The sequence below is a fragment of the Hippichthys cyanospilos genome, chromosome 5, assembly GCF_059441005.1.
Source record: "Hippichthys cyanospilos isolate Australia breed blue-spotted pipefish chromosome 5, RoL_Hcya_1.0, whole genome shotgun sequence".
Classification (NCBI taxonomy): Eukaryota; Metazoa; Chordata; class Actinopteri; order Syngnathiformes; family Syngnathidae; genus Hippichthys; species Hippichthys cyanospilos.
In genome coordinates this window covers 19,298,951-19,320,092 of record NC_142373.1, presented here as the reverse complement: position 1 = coordinate 19,320,092, position 21,142 = coordinate 19,298,951, and the positions used below count along the sequence as shown (strand labels likewise).

The following is a 21,142-nucleotide window of genomic DNA, read 5'->3' as shown; positions in this document are numbered from 1 at the left end:
TATATTCGTGTTTATTTTCAAACCTTAAACTGGTTTGCATAGCTGGGTCTCTAAATGCACACCCATTAAGTGTGAAATCAAACAACCATTAAAAAAAAGAAGTAAGAAATGCACGAAACGAAAGCACACTTTTTGCTGTAGTAGGGCACAAAAAGAGCATCCCCGGTCCTTCACTTGACATCCTTGGCGGTATAAACGAGACAATGTAGCTGTTATACCACCTTTCGCAATGTTTAAAAGTGACCACACGGTGGCGCCAAAGTCCTATAGCTTGCTTCAACTCTTGTGTGACTAAGTTACAACCTTTGAGCACATTTGACCCTCAATGAGAACTCAAGTTCCTTTGATTTATAACTCAATTGTAACTTCAATTAATGATCTAGCAATTCGAACGATTGCAATCCTTATTGATCAAGTAAAGACTCGAAACGATGTGCGAATGCAATGTTTTCCTAAAGACGTTGACAAGAAGGAGTAGGTCGTGTGTGTCTCTCCAAAGGGTTAAATCTCAGGCGACGTGTTCCCCCGCTAACAAAAGGTAGTCGCAGTCTCCAAGCATGTGAGTGTCGTGTATTGTGGATGCAGCGCGGGACTGCGTTGGTGCGTGCGCGTGGAGTGAGGAGACGCGCGGCGGATGGTGCCGAGCTGCAGAGTTGAGAGAGCGCACGGCGCGCGCACTGTGGGATACTTCGCTTGACAGCCGCCTTGTATGCAAGCATTTGTCGGGATTAAGTAGCGGGGAAGGATCATTTCCACTCTGTCTTGGTTTCTTGTAGAGTTTGGAGCATTGTGCTAATTGAGTCATCAGGTCCACGTAGATCTTCTTTGTAGAGAAGCTAGGATTTTGGACACTTTGACCAAAGTGGATTGAAGCAAGTGTCAAGAGATGCTTTTGCCAATAAAGTGAGCAATTACATTCAAAAAGGTAGGTCCAATTTATTATTTATCTAAATGTTCTGTTCAAAGATTGAAATGCTAGACGTGTCTTTTCTTTTTCTCCTGTAGTTGACCACAGAGATGTTTGAGCGACATATGCACATCTACCCCAAATCTTCACATCTTCAAGAGGATTTAAACAGTTCTCTTCTTAAATAAATACATACCGCCCCCCCCAAAAAGATCAACAAAGATGGGAGCACTGCAAATATTCCTCTTTTCACTTCTCATGCACCAGGTGAGACTTACTGGAGAATCTCCGCTTTTAAGTTTTATCTGACCGTTTATTGTTTGAGGCGTGGCGTTTGCATTTTTTCCCTTTGTTATCAATTGATGTCATAACTGCCATATCACATTATTAACTGTAATTAGGGTCATTTCAATGACTTGGCCATGATGGAAAACATTTGAAGTCAGTTAATCACTTTTTGTCACTTGGTAGTCATTTTAATGTGCTAAAGAAACTGCTGTTTAGTTATTTTTTAATGTCAATGATATACATATTTAGAGTACTATTAAAAAAAAAGTTAATATATTTACCTTTGTAGAACATTTTGGTCATGGCCTGTGTAAATATAATACATGTTATGCATTATGACTTTTTCAACAACATACACTGAATTGTATTTGGTCATAGTTTCCAAGGATAATTTATATATATATATATATATATATATATATATATATATATATATGTATGTATGTATGTATGTATGTATGTATGTATGTATGTATGTATATATATATATATATATATATATATATATATATATATATATATATATATATATATATATGTAAAACCATCAAAATGACAAATCCTTTTTTGAAGTACATTTTACAGTTTGCCCTTTGATATGCATGTTTGGGTGTAGGTCTTGAAAAGACTAATTCTATTTACTAGTTTTGCATTGTTTATGTATTCATAATGTTGTAGTATATACTTTCTGCTCATTAATCCAGTCATAGTCACTGTTATATTTTAATTATGGGTGTCAACTAACATTCGCCTTGGAAAACCTGCACAAATCACAGACTACAAAAATTGCAGGGTAGGGTTCTAATTGTTACTTCTTGAAAAAACTATATTGTGATTGTATCTGTCACCTTCAATATTCCCTGAATACTTCATATTTACTGGAGATATATCAAATATTGCTTGCCTGTTTTAATTGCAATAATACCAGTCAGCTCTCACAGGAAATATCCAAATCTTACAAAAGTCTCTTATCGCCCAATTTCCCTGAATGCCACTGATGTAAGTAGCTGATAACAGCGCCGGCTTTATCAGGATTGTGTTGGTTTGAAGGGCCTGTTGGCGTGATGGCATCTGGACAGAAAATGCCACACTTTTGAAAAAGTTCCTCACATCGGTGGTCGGCGAGAGCTTCTTTAAACGTTGATGTAGCTGCGCCCATGTTTTAGTCATCCGCCTGCGGTTTGTCTATGAAAATCCGTGCCTCTGGAGAAAGAGACAGACTGCTTCCCTGGAGTGGCTCTGTTCACATGCCTCAGTAGATGCACACTCACCAGTCTGGCTGGGGACCCACACCCCTTTGGCTCTGAGGGCTGATAAACGCTTAGAACCCACTTCATAGTTTAAAGAAAGTGCACCAATTTGAAGTTGACGATTGAAGGACACTGCAAGGATGTGTTTGGGGGCTCGGCAATGCTCGCGTTTTCCGACTGAGACTTTGAGCCTCGCCCTCCCTCGCTCAGAATCGGAGTCAAAGTGTGAAAACGTAACCCCGGTCGCGACATCTGCGCTTTACCCCCGGGGATGAATAAGCGGGTCAGTGCAGCCCAGGGAGAATCCATTCTTCCTCGTGACATCTGCCGCAGTTATCCCTCGTGCAATGACAGAAGAGCAATGTTCATACAACATATTGAGAAGCTGGGCCGGCCTTTATTACGCCGTCTTGAGCGCCCCTCCAAGCTGACACTGACAAAGTCCATTAGGCCTTTGTGTCAAACGGCTCTTCATATCATCCCACAACAAAACGTCACTTCTCGTGGCCGAGAGGATCCGTCTCCACGGATGTTTGACAAATGCCGTAGACAAAGCTGGCCTGTTTACTGACGAGCGTCTCTGGAGCGACACGCTTGGAGTTGGTCCCCAACTTTGATGTGCCCTGATTTCACGGATTACGTGTCATTCCTCATGGCTCTGATTTTACACTCCTGTTTACCCCCCCCCCTCCAAAAAAAAAAGTCTCAGAGACGCTGATGTAATTATGTTCCGGTTCAATTTAGCGACTGTAATTGTCAAGCGGAGTTAGGAGTAAGACAATGAGGCCTCCGCTCAAAGTCAAAAAGCACTCTGGCAAGGACAACAGCTTGATCCCATTCTTCATAACAAAACAGAAACGCTACACAAAGTCCCCCTCTAAGGACGCTATAACCTTTTTCCCGCCTTCCACGTGCTCAATTAGCTTTTATTATATTATTTATATATTGTGTATTTAAAGGCAGCTAACACTAAGAAGTGTAATAAAAATGTACAGTGCGGAGGATTAGGAGCGGCTCTTTAATCTCACGCTTGTGATAATACCGCATGGGCTGATTGATTAGTTTTTCAGGAAGCTTATGTCAGAAAAACCTAATCCGTCTTTGGATTGTGCCAGCCTTGTAAGGTTTTCCGTGCCGCCATTTTATCATGGCGCCGAATTACAGAGCTGCCAGGCTGTGATAAGGTCCCCGTCTCTTTTACGGACCGCGCCGCCCCAGCCCGCCGCCCAACCCCTCTTCACCCCCCCAACTCCTTCCCATCCCTATGGACAATAGGAAATGTGTTTATATCCTTCACATCCCTGCTCAGCCGGGTCTTCACATCAACCTCTCTCAGGATTTGGTTTGTAAGAAAGCGAAGGGGGGGTGAAGTAGAACTCCAAGCCGAGCACAGCAATCGTGTAGAATATAAGATGGAAAAGGCAAGCGGGCCCTGGCATCTCTGTGGATGTGATTAAGCATGGATTTGTGGCATTAAAGGCCTTGCTAGCTTGCGTGCGTGCATGCGCCGCCTTCCAGGAATCATTTGGGAACTTTGCGCGGCGCCGATGTGAATCTTTGCTCATATTGGGTCGTAAGCTTTCGGCCACAGGGCTTGACTGCATAATCCCTTCTAAACAATATTGCCTGTGGCATTTACGGCCTTCAGACTGACTGTTGTCTCCCGCAGCAAAGGTTGTCATCTCGCCAGCTTGAAACCCTCAAAGCCGCTCCGGCTTGTATCGACTGTTTTGAGCCCGGCAACCTATTTCTTTTCCAATCATCGGGCGTAATTGTGTGTCGTGGCGATCAATTCACGATAAAGGTCTTCAAATGAAGAGAAGGAGGTTGAAAGTGATTGATAGCTGTGACACGGGTGCCCTTTGCACCGACAATAACGTCGACGGGGCGACGGCATGGACGATTAAAGACTTGAGTCAAACAATTAGTAGCGGCATGATTGCTCTTGTGATGTGAGCGCGCAAAGCGGGAAGCGATGCGCTTTAGGAGTACTTCACACTCTCCGCTCCGCTGCGCGATCCATTATGTTTAATATGATGTCGAGTTTCCTGATCTTGGTCCACAGCTATGAATTTTTATGGCAGCCCGCGGCAACGTTAGATTCCAGCTTCCGCTATCTTACAGCGTTGCCATTACTACTCTGCGGGGTCAGGACCATTACGGCGCCCTCCCATGCGCATCGTCGCGGGGAACTTAGACACTAAATGCGTTTCGCTACTGTGGCAAGAAGGAAGAAAATGGAGAGTTGTGTACTAACCATACACCGAAGCATCATGTTCTCAAGACAACTTTGTCAGAAAAGTATAAATAGGTAATCACTATTATGCTCGAGCTGGGCTATTTTCAGCCGAATAAGGACAACAAAATGTGTTGTCATTGCTAGATTTCTTAACAATTAGCATACAAATGATGTTAAATATGCAAATGCAGTATAAACAGGGGTAAGTTATATTTCTCTTAATTTCTTCAAATAGAGTTCAGCAATAGCCAATTATGGTGTCAAAGGAAACGATCCAATTTCAATTCAGTAGAGATAGATTGATATGCCTTTTCTGGGTCAATACCAATATCAAATTTTAGTTTTGAAGGAGGCGGATGACTGACACCTGCAGCCGATATTCATTTTTGAAACGTCTTTTAGCATATCTTTTTTTGACCAACTTTTCTTTGTTTTGAAATTCTTACAAAAAGTACCGGGAGCTCCCGGCATCATCAGCATATTAAATTAGATTCAGTTAAATTAAGATTAAATTGTCAGTAAATAGCTCCCATGATTTCTACAGTCAATACAAATTTCCAAAATTTCAAATGACCTGACATGTTAAGGTGTCACCTTTTCCCCCAAACAATAACAAAAGTTGGAGACAAGGTCAGCAGCATTAAATGAATAGTACCCAGAAGTTGTATTGAGGTTTTCTCTGCCTTGAGATTTCTTAATTTAAAAAACATTAAAAAAAAAGCTGATGCAGATATTCAACCAAATGTAAAACATAGTCACTTGCAGCCATTATAAACCAAAATACAGGCATCTGCTAATTCACTCAATGAGTTAAAGATCAAAAATGAGATGAACACGATTAAAAACAAAGTTTTAATAAAAAAAAAAGTTTCAACAGTAACTGGAATTAATTGGTCGCCATTACTAACTATAACTACTAGTAATATACAAGTTACCATAACAAAACAAATAAATGCCACGAATGAGAAAAAGAAAATATATTCCAATAATTTTATAAAAATCGGCATGCATCTTTTCCTTACACTTGATTGTTAGGATCGTCCAGAAGAATTTTAGAGATTGTCCTAATATTGTCTTTTGAACGATGAAAATGTGTGGTTTTATGTCAAAGAAATATCATATTAGCAAGACAATTGGTGTTTTTAATATTTCCATATTACCTCAGAATAGACCATACTGTGACATCCCAAGTTTCTAATTAACACCCGACTAACTCAGGCATAGCCAGCACACGTCAAAGCTTTGAAAAATGATCGACTTCTTTAATTAAAGCTGTGAAACTTTTCCGTTAAATGACAGGTGTGACAGCTTTACAATAAGTACAATAAATCTCCTTTCTGATTACGCTCACTTTAGCTTTTCCCTCGTCTGCGCTTTGAGCTTTGAGGCCTTTCTATCTTTCAGCTTGTCATTTCCAGGCCTTGCCAAGAGCCGTCAGCTCCCCTCCGTCTTGTGTTTATGCCTTGTGAAGCGCTTGTCTTCACAGCCACCGCCAACAAGAAGGAAGCCACGTTTTTAACATGCTCGTCTTTCTTCTTCAAAGCCACCCGCCTCTGTGAAATCAACGGCGGTGCAATCCGTATCACTACGGAAACAATTGCCGTGTGAAATTCACTTACTGCCCGCACGGGTGGATCCACCCTGAAAGTATTTCTGAAAAATCGCAATATAACATCCGTAGCTGTTGCGGCAAGGGGTTAGAGAGGAGACAAGAAGAAGAAGGGTCATTGAAACAAACTAGAAAAGACCACTAGATTTACATGAGACTAAAACTTCTAAAGTATAAGTGGAAGATTTCGACAAGTTGCTCTGCCAATGTACAAAGTCAAATGCGTTTCAAAGTGGTCAAGATGACGGTAATATGTTTCAGGGTGGTATTACCTGCTTGAATCCCTGCTATCAGACTGTGTGAGATGTGCTGCAGGTGTCAGGAGCTTGCGCAGGACTTGGCGCTTTGACCGTGTAAGGGGATTAAAATGAAAGTGATGATGCGTTGAAAGGTAACGCCTGTCGAAAACGTGAAGTGTTTATGGCTCTGCTGCTGTCACATGTGGCAGGTGTTGCGATAAAGCCGGCATCCGCCTTACCTGAAGACTTCTGCCCAAGAGTACCGTCAACACTTTCTAAATACCCGACATCATCGCCGCAACTTCATTTTCTATACTGATTACACGCTTTGCTGAGCGAGATTTGAAGTTTCCACAATTTATATAAGGAATTGAATCGCATTGTTTTTACAGCTGTCTGTAAATTGCAAGATGTAACCACATTTAAAATTTTCAAAACTATGTAAAATAATGACTATAATATAGCGTATAACTGCAACAGACCTGCACAGTGTTGATTATTATAGTGGAGGAACGTATTGAAGTTGAGTTACTTCCGATCACGACATTGACCCCAGAGTGATCGAACAATCGGTTGGTCTGTCTTGGTTTAAAGAGCAGGGTAACCAATCAGGTGTGAGGGAACGCCCATCAAACTTTATTTGACGGATAAAATAAATTGAAGAAATTCATGAAAAGTAACGACACATTTAATGAAGCTGATTCATTTAATGAATGAAACTTAATTAATGAAAAAGGTATTTATTTCATGACACATTCAATTAATAAAACATTTAATGAATGAATGAATGACACCTTTATTTAATTATTTAAGGAAATATTTATTGAAATTTGCCGCTTTCAGTCTTCCATTCGTTTCACCCCATCACTGTTTTTGACTTGTCAGCTTTTCTAGATGAACAGAAAAAACCCACATTGTTTGGATATTTGCATTTATTTACGTTTGATGCAGAGAAGGACATTTTTCCAGTTTGAGTTTGAAATGCCCAAGTAACGCTACTTCTGGAATCATGTGCCTTGTTGTACCAATGGTGCTTTGCTGATGTTTGTAGAGACGTGATGTGGCGGCAATAAAAACAAAGTAGTGAGGATAAGTGAAGCTGGTAGCAACCACAGCTGCAAGGGCCCACTTCAAAATAAAGCAACGGCCGTTCCATTAAAGTCCATGTATTATTTTATATGTTTACTCAGAGGTTGGCCTTTGGCGTGATGTGGACGTGTCCTCCCTGGCAGTGCACATTCGGTATTGTTATACGGAAGCTGACAGGAAGCGTATTTGTTTTCTTTCTTTTTTTTTCATTATTCATAAAATTGATATGGGGACATTTTATATGCATTCTGAGTCATAGTGAATACGAATCTTGACTCTTTTGAGTTGATTTTTAAATGTTTACATGATTTGATTACTATTTTAAAAAGATTTTTGCAAAAGATTATACTTTTAAAATACCATGGACTGGCTCAAAAATCCCATTGGAGAAACACTGTTTTATTGCATATTGCAGTAACTGTAACAATGCTATTGAGCTATTCATATGCAGAAATAATTCACCCTGTAATTTACCACAAATTACTACTTCTTTTGCAGCATATCAGGGCCAAAAATGATCATTAAAAAAAAGTGAACTCTCAGATTGATTAATGATTCTCACAGAACTGTTCTTGCATAACGTTTACCCAAAAAAGTAGGTTGAATTCCAAATCGCTCCACTCTTTTGCCGTTTTGTACTCGCTGTTGGAGGAAGAATTAGAATTGAAAAAACACATCAGACTGAGAGCGAGTGCTGCAGTTTTCCTGCTATGTAGCCAACGTAATTGGTTGGTGCTGCATCATTTTTCTCATTTAAAAATGCTCCCCGATCTTAGAAGGAGAGCAAAGAAAGATAGAAGTTGTGTCGGCGAAAAAGCAGACACTGTAACATGACTAATAAGTCACATTATATTATCCATGCCGGCTAAAGCAGGCTTCTTGCCGTAATTCATGCAAATCGTACCAAGCGAGCAGCTCCATGACATAATGAACTGCTAGGTAGTATTTTATAATAAGTGTCTTTGAAACAGCAGGCTTGGAAATCTTCAGCAAGCTATTTCAGATGAAAGGTATATTTCAGCGTTAAAAAATCTACAGCGTCAATTCACGCAGACAGGCACAAGAATGCACCAAAAATAGGAATGATCTTTTTATTGTTATCAGGCGACAGCCCTCTCGCCACATTTAAGTGATAAAAAAATAGTAGCAATCTAAGTATTTCTTATTTTTCACACCCATGCAATAATATCACTTCATTGATTCGCCTGATCAACTTCAACCCAAACTTGATATGATCCTTTCTCATTATGTTTCCTGTCAAAGTGTCGTATTTTCCGCACTATGAGGCGCACCTAAAAGCCTTCAATTTTTTCAAAAGCAGACACTGCCCCTTATTATCCTGTGAGCCTTTTACATTGCATGAACTGCAAGTTTTCATTTTTGGGGGACAAAAAATAAATAAATAAATATCTTGATCACTGTTTAAAGTCGTCCATTTTACCTCTGCAGCTGTACATGTAATTTTTACAATTAAAAAAATGTATACAATATATTTTAAGGTTTTGGTTTCAATTTGACTAAACAATTATGTTAAATATTTATTTGATAATAATTACATTATTTTACATCATTCTATCATGATTACATTCTTTTAAACTGTTGATTCTTCATGGCATAACCCAACCCCAGCCACTACTGTACTGTAGCTTCTATTCTATGCGCCTTATAATGTGGTGAACCCTATATATGAAAACAGTTTTAAAATACGCTATTCATATTATAATTCGGTGCACCTCATTGTGCGGGAAGTACGATAATGTTTTATTTTCCTATTCATCTCATATCCACCATTAAGTATCACACTGCAGACAGACAAATGAAGATACACTAATATGTGACCAAAAAGATTAGTATCACTTCTTTTTTGGTTCATCTTCTCCAGTACTGATTTTAAACTGTCACAGATAGGGTCAGTCTCAAAAATGCAAAGCTATCGAAAAGAGAAGCTTCTATATGTTTGGCCGACATATTTATTTAATGCTTGTGACTATGCCTTGCCCCTCCAGATGCCTGCAGTATTTTTAATACAGAGTCAATTGAGCTTGTTAATGCACATAAACAAAAACTTCCACTCCTGAAATGTTTTGGGTAGTTAAACACTATATTTTGTTTTCACTCTACAATTTCTCGGCAGCATTAGCATCGGTCTACTGACGCAAATAACACAAGAAAGTTCTGTCGCAATGTACTTCACAAACACTATGGACACACCGTGGATATAGTTTTCCATAAATACTGCCATCAAAACCCCGCAGACTTCTATTTAAATTCTTGATTTTTTTTATAAAAAATATTTGTGTTTCTTTTTCTTTGTTTTTGATCATGTAAAATATATGTCTTTGAGGGGCTAGATTCTAAATGGATGGAATGTGTTGAGATCGATGCACCAAACAAAACAAAAATTGTGTTGTGTTCTATGTGGAGACCATGATTCTGATCCTTTTGGCTCTTGGAAACAGCTGCGTGGACAAGGTTACCTGAGGTCAAAAGTCCCTGACACAATGGCTATATGTGTAACAAAAATATTTACAATGGCATTGGTTTCTTTGTCTCAGTATTAGTTTAACTAAATCTTGTAAATGTACACATATTGAAGGCAGTTATACATTTATGTATGCTGAATTCACACACATACACACTATTGTTGGAATGTGATGAGCATGGGGCCTCCAGCGTGGGTGATCTGTAGCGATCCAGCAAGCACCTGCCATGCATTTTCCCGGACACAAGTCGGATTGAAAGTGATGGCTTTGGCGCGTGAGGCTGTTCCAGTGATCAGAGCAGCAATCTATTCTTCTTCAGCAGCGTGTTGCCGGGCTGCCTAAGCACCTCCAGGGCCATCTCTTCTTGAAGTGGCTCTGGATGTCAATCATTACAAATGATATGCCCTGGAACATCAGAAGGAAGTGGTCTCGGAAAGGGGATTCTGGCTTCACGATGGTTTTCATGTCAGAGGGGCAGTTTAGTCATGTTGACTGTAAAAGAAAGTAGTCAGTCCAGGTCCATCCCAATATTTAGTGGCGATGTTACATTCTTGATTAAGCAAGTTTTAAAAAAGCAAATTGAATAGTTGTGGGGAGGGGTTTCTACGTAGAATGGCATCATGTTAAATGAGCTTCCGAATTAGCAGAGAAGTAATGAATTACACCTCCAAAGTGAGGTCAATTTGCACCGCTACATCCCTGAAAAAGAGACGTGCGGCACTGAAAGTACTCTATTTGCGCTGATGAGCAGGTTAATTGCCCGTTTTGTTTACCCTCGCAAACCAATCCTCGCTCGATGCACTTTCGGATAACTTCAAACAAAGAAACGGTGATTGTGTTGGCTAAGCTCTCACTACTGTTCACAAAAAAGGCGCAAAGCTCCTCTCTGATCACGAGTGGCGAGCCGTGTTTGTCCACCGGGCTAACTTGAAAGAGATTCCAACACGGGCATGAAAATGCCGCCGCAGCCTCGCCCCCGACACTCGCCCCATCACGGCTGAACAACACGCCACCGGCTGTTCACCTCTAAGATATTTCAACGGCATCTTTTCACAAGCTCCAGATGTCAGTGGCTTCCTAATAACCTTTGAGAGGCTAGTTGTGGTCACTGTAGCAATTACCTTTATGTCAAGCCCTAAAAGATATGTCTACACACGGGACCAGCAGCCCGTCGGTTCGGCAGAGCTCATTACAGATTAAAGTCCAGGCCGATCTGGGGTACGGCACAGCGCTGGCAGAATTTTCTGGAAAAAATATTCACGATGGGCTATTCATTTATTTGTCGAGCATAGTACTCAAGCAATGTATTACAGTGCCTGTTTTTTGGTGCAAAATCCTTGACTTCTCACTCAAACAGGTTCTGTAACAGTGCACTTCTCTCAGTAGCAACTAGACGGAAGGTACCTAGTTGTATCAATCTCTAAAACCCGTTATCACAAATTAGATCAGTCCTCAAATCGGGCGGGGGGAACTGAAAAGTACTTTTGCGCTGTGTAGTGTAATTGCACATCCGCGGCACCAGGTGGTGCACGCTCATTGTGCAGGGAGCTTGACGCTTTTTCAGTTGCTATCAACAAAATATCTTTTTCAAAATCAATGATTAATGTGCCTTAGAAAAAAATATACACAATGTTTTCTTCCGGTTATTCTTGTTCTGCATTCCTGATTGAAAAGTTTGACTGACTTATCTGTTTTGTTGACATTCCCTTCAGCGCAGCTCCATCTAGTGGATGCATAACGCAACCCCAGTCACTACTGTAGCTTCTTTTCTATGTGCCTTATAATGCGGTGTGCCTTATACATGAAAAGTGTTTGGAATAGGCTAATTATTGATGGTGCACCTTATAATCCAGTGCACCTTTCCGTGTGGAAAGTATGGTATACAATTCAGTTATTGTATTAATCCTAGCACAATTCCCGTAGTCTTGCGCACCTTAGTAAATTCTGCTGCACTTGTCTGTTGTGACACCTAATGAGCTTGTTGATATATGAGGTGTAATTATTTGTTAGTCACTACTGAGTTAGCTGAGGAGTGGTAAATATGCATGATGATGGTAAATGAGTGTGCCAGGACCAGTCAGATGTTTGCCTCCCGTCTTTGCCTTGTGTGTTCAAATGAGTTCCGCTCTTTTCAAACTCCATGAGGCTGCACTTATTACCATTCTAATGTTTCATTTCAAGTCGCCCTGAAACGTCTGTAGCACGCTAGCACAGATTAAGAAATCTTAATTAAGCTTTTTGTAGATCCTCCTTCATAAGACCTTGCCTCATATTTTCATTGCGTTGTTGTACAAAAAGTGATTTTTTTTTCTTCTTTTTTCCGCCCGCTCTCTTATGGCTGAGTTTCTAGTACATCACTTGTGCCTAAATGAGCGAGACGTGTGTGCGCTTTGGTGTGTGTGTTGTCACAGAGTGACAGTGAGAGAGCGGCAACGTGAAGCTTAGACATCAGTGAAGGATTTCAGGTTTTCGGTGCTTCATCTGTCTCGGGGCATTTAAGTAGATATGTCCTCTCCTCATCCTCTTGTTGCCACTGCAATTTCCCCAGTTGCTCATCATACTTAAAATTCTCCTCTCATTTGCACTATAAACATCGGATACTTAACGCACCTGGGAGAGAGAGTGAACATTTGCTAACCCGCTGGAGCTCGCTAAGGTTTGGAACCAGGCGTTACAAAATATAGATATCAAGGCCGATTTTTAGATCTAGTTTTTCTATTAGAAGAATTCATTTGATTGAGCAGGTAATCATATTAATGCTGTTTTATTACCATATTTTTCGCACTATAAGGAGTACGGCATTATAAGGCAGTCTAGATGAACCGCTCTGTTTTGGGAAATTTGCATATAAGGCACAAAATTGTACATTAAGGGAAACAAATCAGCAAATAAGTCAAGCTTTGTTCAATTTCATTTCAACATCCATCCATAAGGCCCACATGGTTTTACCGTGCACGTTTAATTTTTGAGGAAATTTGAGGTGCGCCTTCTACTGGAAAAAAGATATAATAATCAGCTAAAAAAAGACCTGACAGTCTGCAGTTAAGTAGATGTACAGTTCTGCTCAGCAACTGTTTGTCTGCCAGTGATGAAAAAGGATGAATGATATAGTTGTGCTCATATGTTTTAGTATCTCTTTGGTAAATATTCCCCTTATATATTTATTTGAGCTAACTTGTTAAAATTAACTTTCTGAATAATATTAATCCAAACTTTTTAAATAGAAAGTTTAGAACTACATAAAAAGTAAAGTCCACTTCCACTTTTCCCTGAGCAGTAGCTGGTTAAATAATTTTATTTTTGTCAATGAAAATAACACGTTTGTATTAAAAAAAAAAAAGAAAAGTTCATGAGTCAATATTAGACTATGAGAAGGAAAATCGGTTCCAATTTGATTTTTTTTTCCAACACTCAAGGGGTTGTCTTTAATTGGATATGGTTTAAACCAGGGATTCTCAAACTTTTTGGAGTCAGGGACCCCTTTTAGAAAGCACATTTTCCAAGGACCCCCATAGAAAATGTTTGCGGGAAAAAAAAATAATAAGCCAAACACAAATGGCCTTTTTACTCACCATCACTTTGACAACAATTATATTTGTTACATTTCAGCTATACTGAAGTTTAGAAAACAAAAAATTGCAAATTGCACGCCTCCTTTTAACAAACTGGATGAATTTCCCCTGATAATTATTTAGTCAAAAACAGCCTTATAAATTAAAGTGCCGCTTTAGCTTTGCTGGCAAGCAATTGTAAACACAAAACACATTTTGACAAATTTCAAAATCATCATATTTTTAAAAATATATGAAACTGGTTGAATTGATTTCCTCTTATTGAAGAGTGACGAATACGTCACAATTTAATATAAAATCAAATGAACACATATCATTTATTTTACTGATAACCCAAATTATTTCCTGGACCCCCTGCAGTCAGGGGTCCACTGACCCCACTTTGGCGACACTTAAACGATGCCTTGTATGAAGCGTAACGGTAAGGTTTTATGTAACTCCAAGCAGACAGACCCAGTTTGTTATTTGAGTACATGCGCGCTTCACTTAGGCTTACAGCAAAATGGTAATTACTCTGAAAGTAGCGCGCGGCAGCTCAGCCAGAGTTGAAACAGCCGCTACTCTCAGCGCTTTCAACATCTGCTTCTCGCAGTGATCCCTGCAACCGGGCCTGGGGAAAGCCGCCGCTAATTACTAATAAAACTAGCTAAGCTTATTGCGGTGAATTATTAACGCTTTATCTGAAGTGGACCAGGAATCGCTCCTGAGGCTAAACAGCTTTCAGGCACGAGGAAGATCACAGTTCATTGCTGCATCTGGATTAGCACTTAGCACGTACTTAACTATATGATAAGCCCGTTTTATTGTTGGACGCCATTATATGTCAAGGTTGGCGGGCACGCAACATCAAAGAATTCCGAGGCCCCGCGCCTTATTGAGGGGATTTTGCTTGTCTCGGCTACTTGACGTGGAGCTATCACGCGTTCACTTAAGGAATATCAACTTGAGAGGGGGTGACCATGTATCACCAAAGCTGTGATACGGTCGTGGTGGCTGAGTGCTGAAGGTATCGGAGCCGTAATGATATGCACTATAAAATCACAACCAACAGTAAACAACAGTAATACCATAATTATATAGGAATGCAAAAATCAAACAGTGTGTGTGTGTGTGTGTGTCATTATTTAATGCTGCAATTCTTTTCTTGAAGTATTATAATTAGTGCTCTCGAGATTAAAAAAAATTCATCAAAATTTGCAATTAGTTTATCTCGTTAATCTCATCTAAAAGAAAAAAAGAGAAAAACACACACCCAGAGTTTTTATTTCCTTATTTAAATACATTGTTTTATTTTGACAGATCAAACAATCAATATACAACAACAAAAGATCTAGCTTGAGTCATAAATTTTCTTTCACGTATGCTTTTGTAACTGTAATGAGACGGAGATCTAGTATAAAAGTTTGTTACGTGTGAAAAATAAGAAATACGTGTGTATATGTATGTATGTGTGTATTGTGTGTGTGTGTGTGTGTGTGTGTGTGTGTGTGTGTGTATATATATATATATATATATATATATATATATATATATATAAAATGTGTGTGTGTGTGTGTGTGTACAGTATATATTTATATAGAAATACAACTGTATATATGAATATATGAATATTTATGCTGAGATCTAACAGGAGGAGTGTGACTTTTGATTTTTTGTGATATGAAACAATATCTATATCAACAACATGAGCCCAACAATGAGTAGGACTAGACAAGTTTCCAAATCCAAAGGGAACGCGAGCATGTATATAATATATAATGTATGTAATATATATATATATATATATATATATATATATATATATATATATATATATATATATATATATATATATATATATATATATATAATACACGCAACGTCTATTTCTTTAGTTAATGTTGACCTTTACACTCATTTGAATAAATTGCTGATTTGCTCCACTTGTGTACCTTGTGTTTTCTTCAAAGGCCGCCTGCAGCAAAGTACGCGGGGGAGCCCCAGAGCTGATGGAGTGGGGGGACGGCACGCACAAAGCGCCGTCCCCCACGGGCGCCAGTCCTCGGATCCTCAACCCCTTGCGTTTGTTCGCCAGGGCTTCCCCTGGGTTCAAGAGCGACGTGAGGGAAATGTCCTACATACAGAACATGGAGGACTTCTGGGACTGGTTATCTAACCAGACAGATGTTCAGGATCCCCAGGCCAGAACTAAACGCAGGCCCATCGTCAAGACCGGCAAGTTCAAAAAGATGTTCGGGTGGGGCGACTTCCACTCCAACATCAAGACGGTCAAACTCAACCTGCTGATCACGGGCAAGATCGTGGACCACGGCAACGGCACCTTTAGCGTTTACTTCCGCCACAACTCCACGGGCCTGGGCAACGTGTCGGTGAGCCTGGTGCCGCCCTCCAAGGTGGTGGAGTTCGAGGTGGCCCAGCAGTCCACCCTGGAGACCAAAGACACCAAGTCCTTCAACTGCCGCATCGAGTACGAGAAGACGGACCGCAACAAGAAGACGGCGCTGTGCAGCTTCGACCCGTCCAAGGTTTGCTATCAGGAGCAGACGCAGAGTCACGTGTCCTGGCTCTGCTCCAAGCCCTTCAAGGTCATATGCATCTATATCGCCTTCTACAGCGTGGACTATAAACTGGTGCAGAAAGTCTGTCCTGACTACAACTACCACAGTGACACGCCGTATTCCTCCACGGGGTGATGCGGCTCCCTTGTGTGTGTGTCTGTGAGCGTGTGTCGTGCCTGGCGGGTGAGCACCTTTTGTTTAACCTTCAAATCACGCTTGTCACCCTCTAAGACAGGAGCGTCCAAACTTTTTTCCTCTGAAGACCGCAAAGAGAAAAATGGAGGCGCAATGGCCATTATGAACATTTTCAACTGATGTGTCACATTATAAATCCAATCCCTCAAGCGTTCACGTATAATATCCCTACAAGATTTATTCTTTGATTAATTTCTAAATACAGTCAATACATTGCCACTTTGTGCTTCACTTTTTGTGGCTTTAGTGCAGTTTTTTCAATTATTTTTTCCTACGGCGTAGATGCAGTGTTTATAACACTTAAACCTCACTGCTTTACAGCGGCGCCTAACCGATGTACTGCGATATCACTTCCAGTCCCAACGTGGAGTCTGAACCCGTCCAACAGCCTGTTAATATTCGGTCTTGTTCAGCCGCAAATAATAGCACTTTTTTTTTTTTAAACTAAACTATTCCTCCATTGTATTAGGGCATTCCAAAAAAATCTACAGCGGCAACAACTCGGGGGATGGGGCTTATGTGCCGGAGTACGGAAAGAAGTGGTGCGCCTGTGTTGAGGGGGCGTGTAAACTAAAATAAAATGATTAAAAATAAAACGACTGCTGCATTAAGAACTCTGCCAGCCCGTCATCCTGTGGCTCCAGTTTGCTCGACTTGCGATGGCCGCTACCCCGAGGGCAATTTCAGATGTTGTGAGAGAATCTCCCTGTCTCTCCCCTATTACAGTCAAGCTTAGTTTTAGCGACGCTTCCATTACGACAAATGGGCACTGTGTTTCAGTATGGTGAAGGGGGGGATGGATGCGAAGACTCGAGGAGAGTTAGCGGCCGCTCTTGCCACTCTCTGGTGCACTGAATGTTGCTTGTTGAAAAAGAAAATAAAGTTTGCGGCCAAAAAGGGATACACGACTCCCGCGCACAACTTTACTGAAATAAATCTTTTGGCGGTAGTTTGGACACCCCTACTTTGAGTTCTCCTCTTCTACATCCCCAAACCCTTGAAGCAGAATTCAATATAAGATGTTCGGAGGCGTTAAGTATATATGTATATTCTACAACTTCAAAATGTTCTCTTTGAATCGAAGTATTCACTTCAGTTTGTTTCTGTCCAACCATCCTTTTTCCAGGGACTTGCTTTGACTTGGAATCCCGAGTTGTACGCCCCCAGCCCCTGGCTTTGCACTTTGTTAAGCACTGCTAATTAGGATGCTGTCCAGATGTTGAGTGGAAGGCGGGTGGAGGTGCGTACATCTTCCAACATTGTCAAAATATACCAACGGGATGAACCGTGTAACATTTATCAAAGTCTGACTATTTTAGACGTTCAGTGAGATGCAGCTGTTCAGCACAATGGAGTCGGGAATAATATCGACACCCCCTAACAAGCGCTCTTTCATCCTTCTCGCTTATCAAGGCCTCGGTTGATGGACCGAGGTTAATATTAAGCGCTAGCCACAAAAGGAGCCGAAAGCAATCATTAATTACTAGCATATGTCACTCTGCCTGCTCGCGAAATGTCTCATTCCGTTTTCTCTTTGCACCCTCATCAACATAACAATCCGTTTGCCGTATGTACGTGAAGGCATCGCGCCGCTTATAAGTGTGAATGTGCCAGACAATTATCAACACTTGACATAGGACCCGTTAACAACCTTCGCTTAAATAACATGAAATGTGTGGAGAAACAAGTATAAATGTGTTCAACTTTTTACAGTTAAATACTGTATACGCTGAGATCTCAACTTTGGCACCTTGCCGATTTACTTTCTTGTGAAATATAAGGATTTTGCGGGAGTGAAATTTCTAATTGGGAACAAAAGCTCTCATGGTACATGCAAGGAATTCTCAGTAATGGATCAAGGAAGAAAAATATTGTAATTCCCCAAATATAAGACACACTTTTTGATGAATGCCGAAAGTGTGGGTGCATGCACAGAGGTGCAATTTTATATCTGCTGTATTCTTACTCATAATAATTACCGTAACGAGATGAGCTAGAGGGCAGCAGGCAGTCTGCTGTTAGCAGCCAGTGCCTTTAGCAGCTAACAGCAGCTCGTGTTAGCTGATGTTGTTACGGCGATATTTTCAAGAAAAGAAGCGAGTAGACTGAACCAACGCCCGAATGACAATTATTAAGTACACATAAATATATGAGTCCAAATCAGTTCCAAAACATCATTAGTTCATGTGCGGCCCACGCGGCCCGGTACCAGCTGATCCACAGACCAGTACCGGGCCGCGGCGGCTGAGGACCTCTGTGTTAGGGAACACGCAAAGGTGTTCCATTTGACTTGTTCGTAAACTTGGTGTGACACAAAGGGTGCGCAGCTTCGAGTATCTGTGGCAAAATGAACTTGAGCTGCGACGCAAAAAAAAAAAACAGAATTGGTTGTTGCGCATTCAACGTTACACTGGCAGTGTTCACTGACCACTCATAACGTGGAAAATCTGAAACACACTTAACCCGCAACAAATATATCATTTACGGATATGAACACAAGAAATGCAGAATTTAGAAAATATTAGATATATTCTGTTTTGCTTGAGTTTTTACATTGTCGCCAAACTAACACCGAAAATACCAGAATTTGATCCTAAAATTAAGGCTGAGTCCTATACACGGGTGCGTCCTCTATTTGGGGAGTTACGGTAAAACTTTGGAATGTTTGGCGGAGAATATTAACAATGTAACATGGTTGAAAGCTCAAAAAAGTTGGAATTTTCGTGGTAAGGGCCCTTTAATGAAGAACTAGACATGGACAACTGTATATTAGACCGACTTGACTTTTTCTTTTTTTTTTTGTTTCACAGTGAAGTGTGTCATGTGCTTTGACTTAAAACGCAATTCAAGGCCACATGTGGAGTAGAATTCTATTTTCTGTATTTCATGTCTTTTTCCCCCTCTGTCAGCTGTACAGTCAAAAAAAAAAATCCTTGCAGGAGACTTGTATCATAAGAAAAGAACTCAGTGTGAGTGGATGTCTTGAAATTTCCTCCAATGGTGTAAATTGTGTGTATGAAAATGTTTAAAAATGAAACACTTGCGGCTTCACACTTGAAGTCACTCATTTCAAAGAGTAATACTGTTTCCTCTTGATTCTGGTGTTTGTATCCCATGTAGATAAATGTCCGATATACCTATTTGACTTCCTGATTGCTTTTTTCTTTTTTTTCCTGGGACAGTCTAAAACGCAAGCATAAAAAAACCTTGATGTTGCTGAATGTCATTAAAATGTGAAAGAGAGTAGTGATGGAAAAACGAAGCCTCATGAAGCTTTTATTTTTTTACTCCTCTAGATGGTGCCCTTGGTTTAACGATAGAGACCGCAACGGAAATGTATTAAATTTATTGCAGCTTTAAACCAAGATAAATAAATAAAATGAGTTACCTCATTCAGTGCTATTGACGACTATAGATGTGAAAGATTCATTTTAACTGGGTTGACATTGAATGTGTTAAGCAACATTAAACTTGTGAAGAGAAAAATACTCAATGACATCCAAAACATCCAACATTGAGCAAAGTACAGGTGGCCAAGTAAATTTATGATCGATCGCTGTTTTCTGAAATTTTGCATAAAGCAAACAATTCTTATTTTGAGGACAGTTTTCGATTTTCACCTTTTTTTTTTCTACGTTTGGCCCTGAGCACAATTCGAGTTTTTTTTTTCCCCTCAAAAGCTTTTACAATGTAAAACAGTGGTTGACAGTGAATGTGTTAAGCAATGCTAAACGTCTGTGGTGAGAGGCTATGTAGAGAAAAAATGTCAGACATCCAACAGTCAGCATAAACAAACATGTCCACTAAATTCTGCTTATAATTGCAGTTTTCTGACAAAATTTTGTAACAGAAAATTCTGAACATAAAATCAAAAATATAAGGGTAATTGTTTGAACTATTTCCGAGTTTGAAGTTGGCATGCACATGGATTACAGGGGACGCGTTTCGGATTATGCAGCTTTTTTTTTTTTTTTTTTACGTCTAGCACTTTAGACTGTCCCCATTTTTATCTTCTCAGATTTGTTCCAAAGAAGCCCTGTGCTGTGTTTAACTGTAACTAAAAATGTTCTGAATTTTCTTTTGCTTTGTTTAGCTAAGCATTCAATTGTCAATTTATGGCATTAAAATTCAGTTAAACTTCACAAGAATTTGTCTGTGTTCGCCTTTATGTGTGTATAATACAAACATATATATATATATATATATATATATATATATATATATATATATATATATATATATATATATGTTTGTATATATTATATATATATATATTATATATATATATATATATATATATATATATATATATATATATATATATATATATATATATATATATATATATATATAATGTTCCTTTTTTTTTTTTAATCCCCACAAGGAAGCCTGAGAAGAATACCGAGCATTTTCACGAACGCATTTTAGTGACACTTGTTAATAGGCAATACATCTGTGTCCTGAGGCGTGCGTGTGATAGTAGAGGTACACCTCAGGGAGCACATCCATTCTGCTGGGGCTGCAGGCCACACCATTCTTTTCATTGGCTTCCATTACTCTTATCTGATCAGGGCCAGGTTTCCTCTCCTCTTCGCCGTGGAGACGCTCCCGTGCAGGCCGCCATGACCGCATCCTTGCGTCGCCGCGCTTTAATCGCTCACGCGCGCGACAGCATTCCCGCCGTCAACGCTCATTTTACAGAAAGTGAACACA

General features: G+C 40.0%; 1 protein-coding gene across 2 annotated transcripts; it reads left to right on the top strand.

Moving 5' to 3' along the window:
• The first annotated feature begins 580 nt into the window (after nt 1-580).
• On the top strand, nt 581-20,577 carry nxph2a (neurexophilin 2a). Of its 2 annotated transcripts, XM_088415872.1 has the most exons (4): nt 581-925; nt 1,006-1,174; nt 15,626-16,417; nt 17,556-20,577. In XM_088415872.1, exons 2-3 carry the CDS (start codon nt 1,130-1,132, stop codon nt 16,367-16,369), a joined length of 789 nt encoding a protein of 262 aa, XP_088271998.1. In that variant the 5' UTR covers nt 581-925; nt 1,006-1,129; the 3' UTR covers nt 16,370-16,417; nt 17,556-20,577. The 2 variants fall into 2 exon arrangements, with proteins under 2 accessions (XP_088271998.1, XP_088271997.1); XM_088415871.1 differs by having other exon boundaries at nt 15,626-20,577.
• Nucleotides 20,578-21,142: the final 565 nt, after the last annotated feature.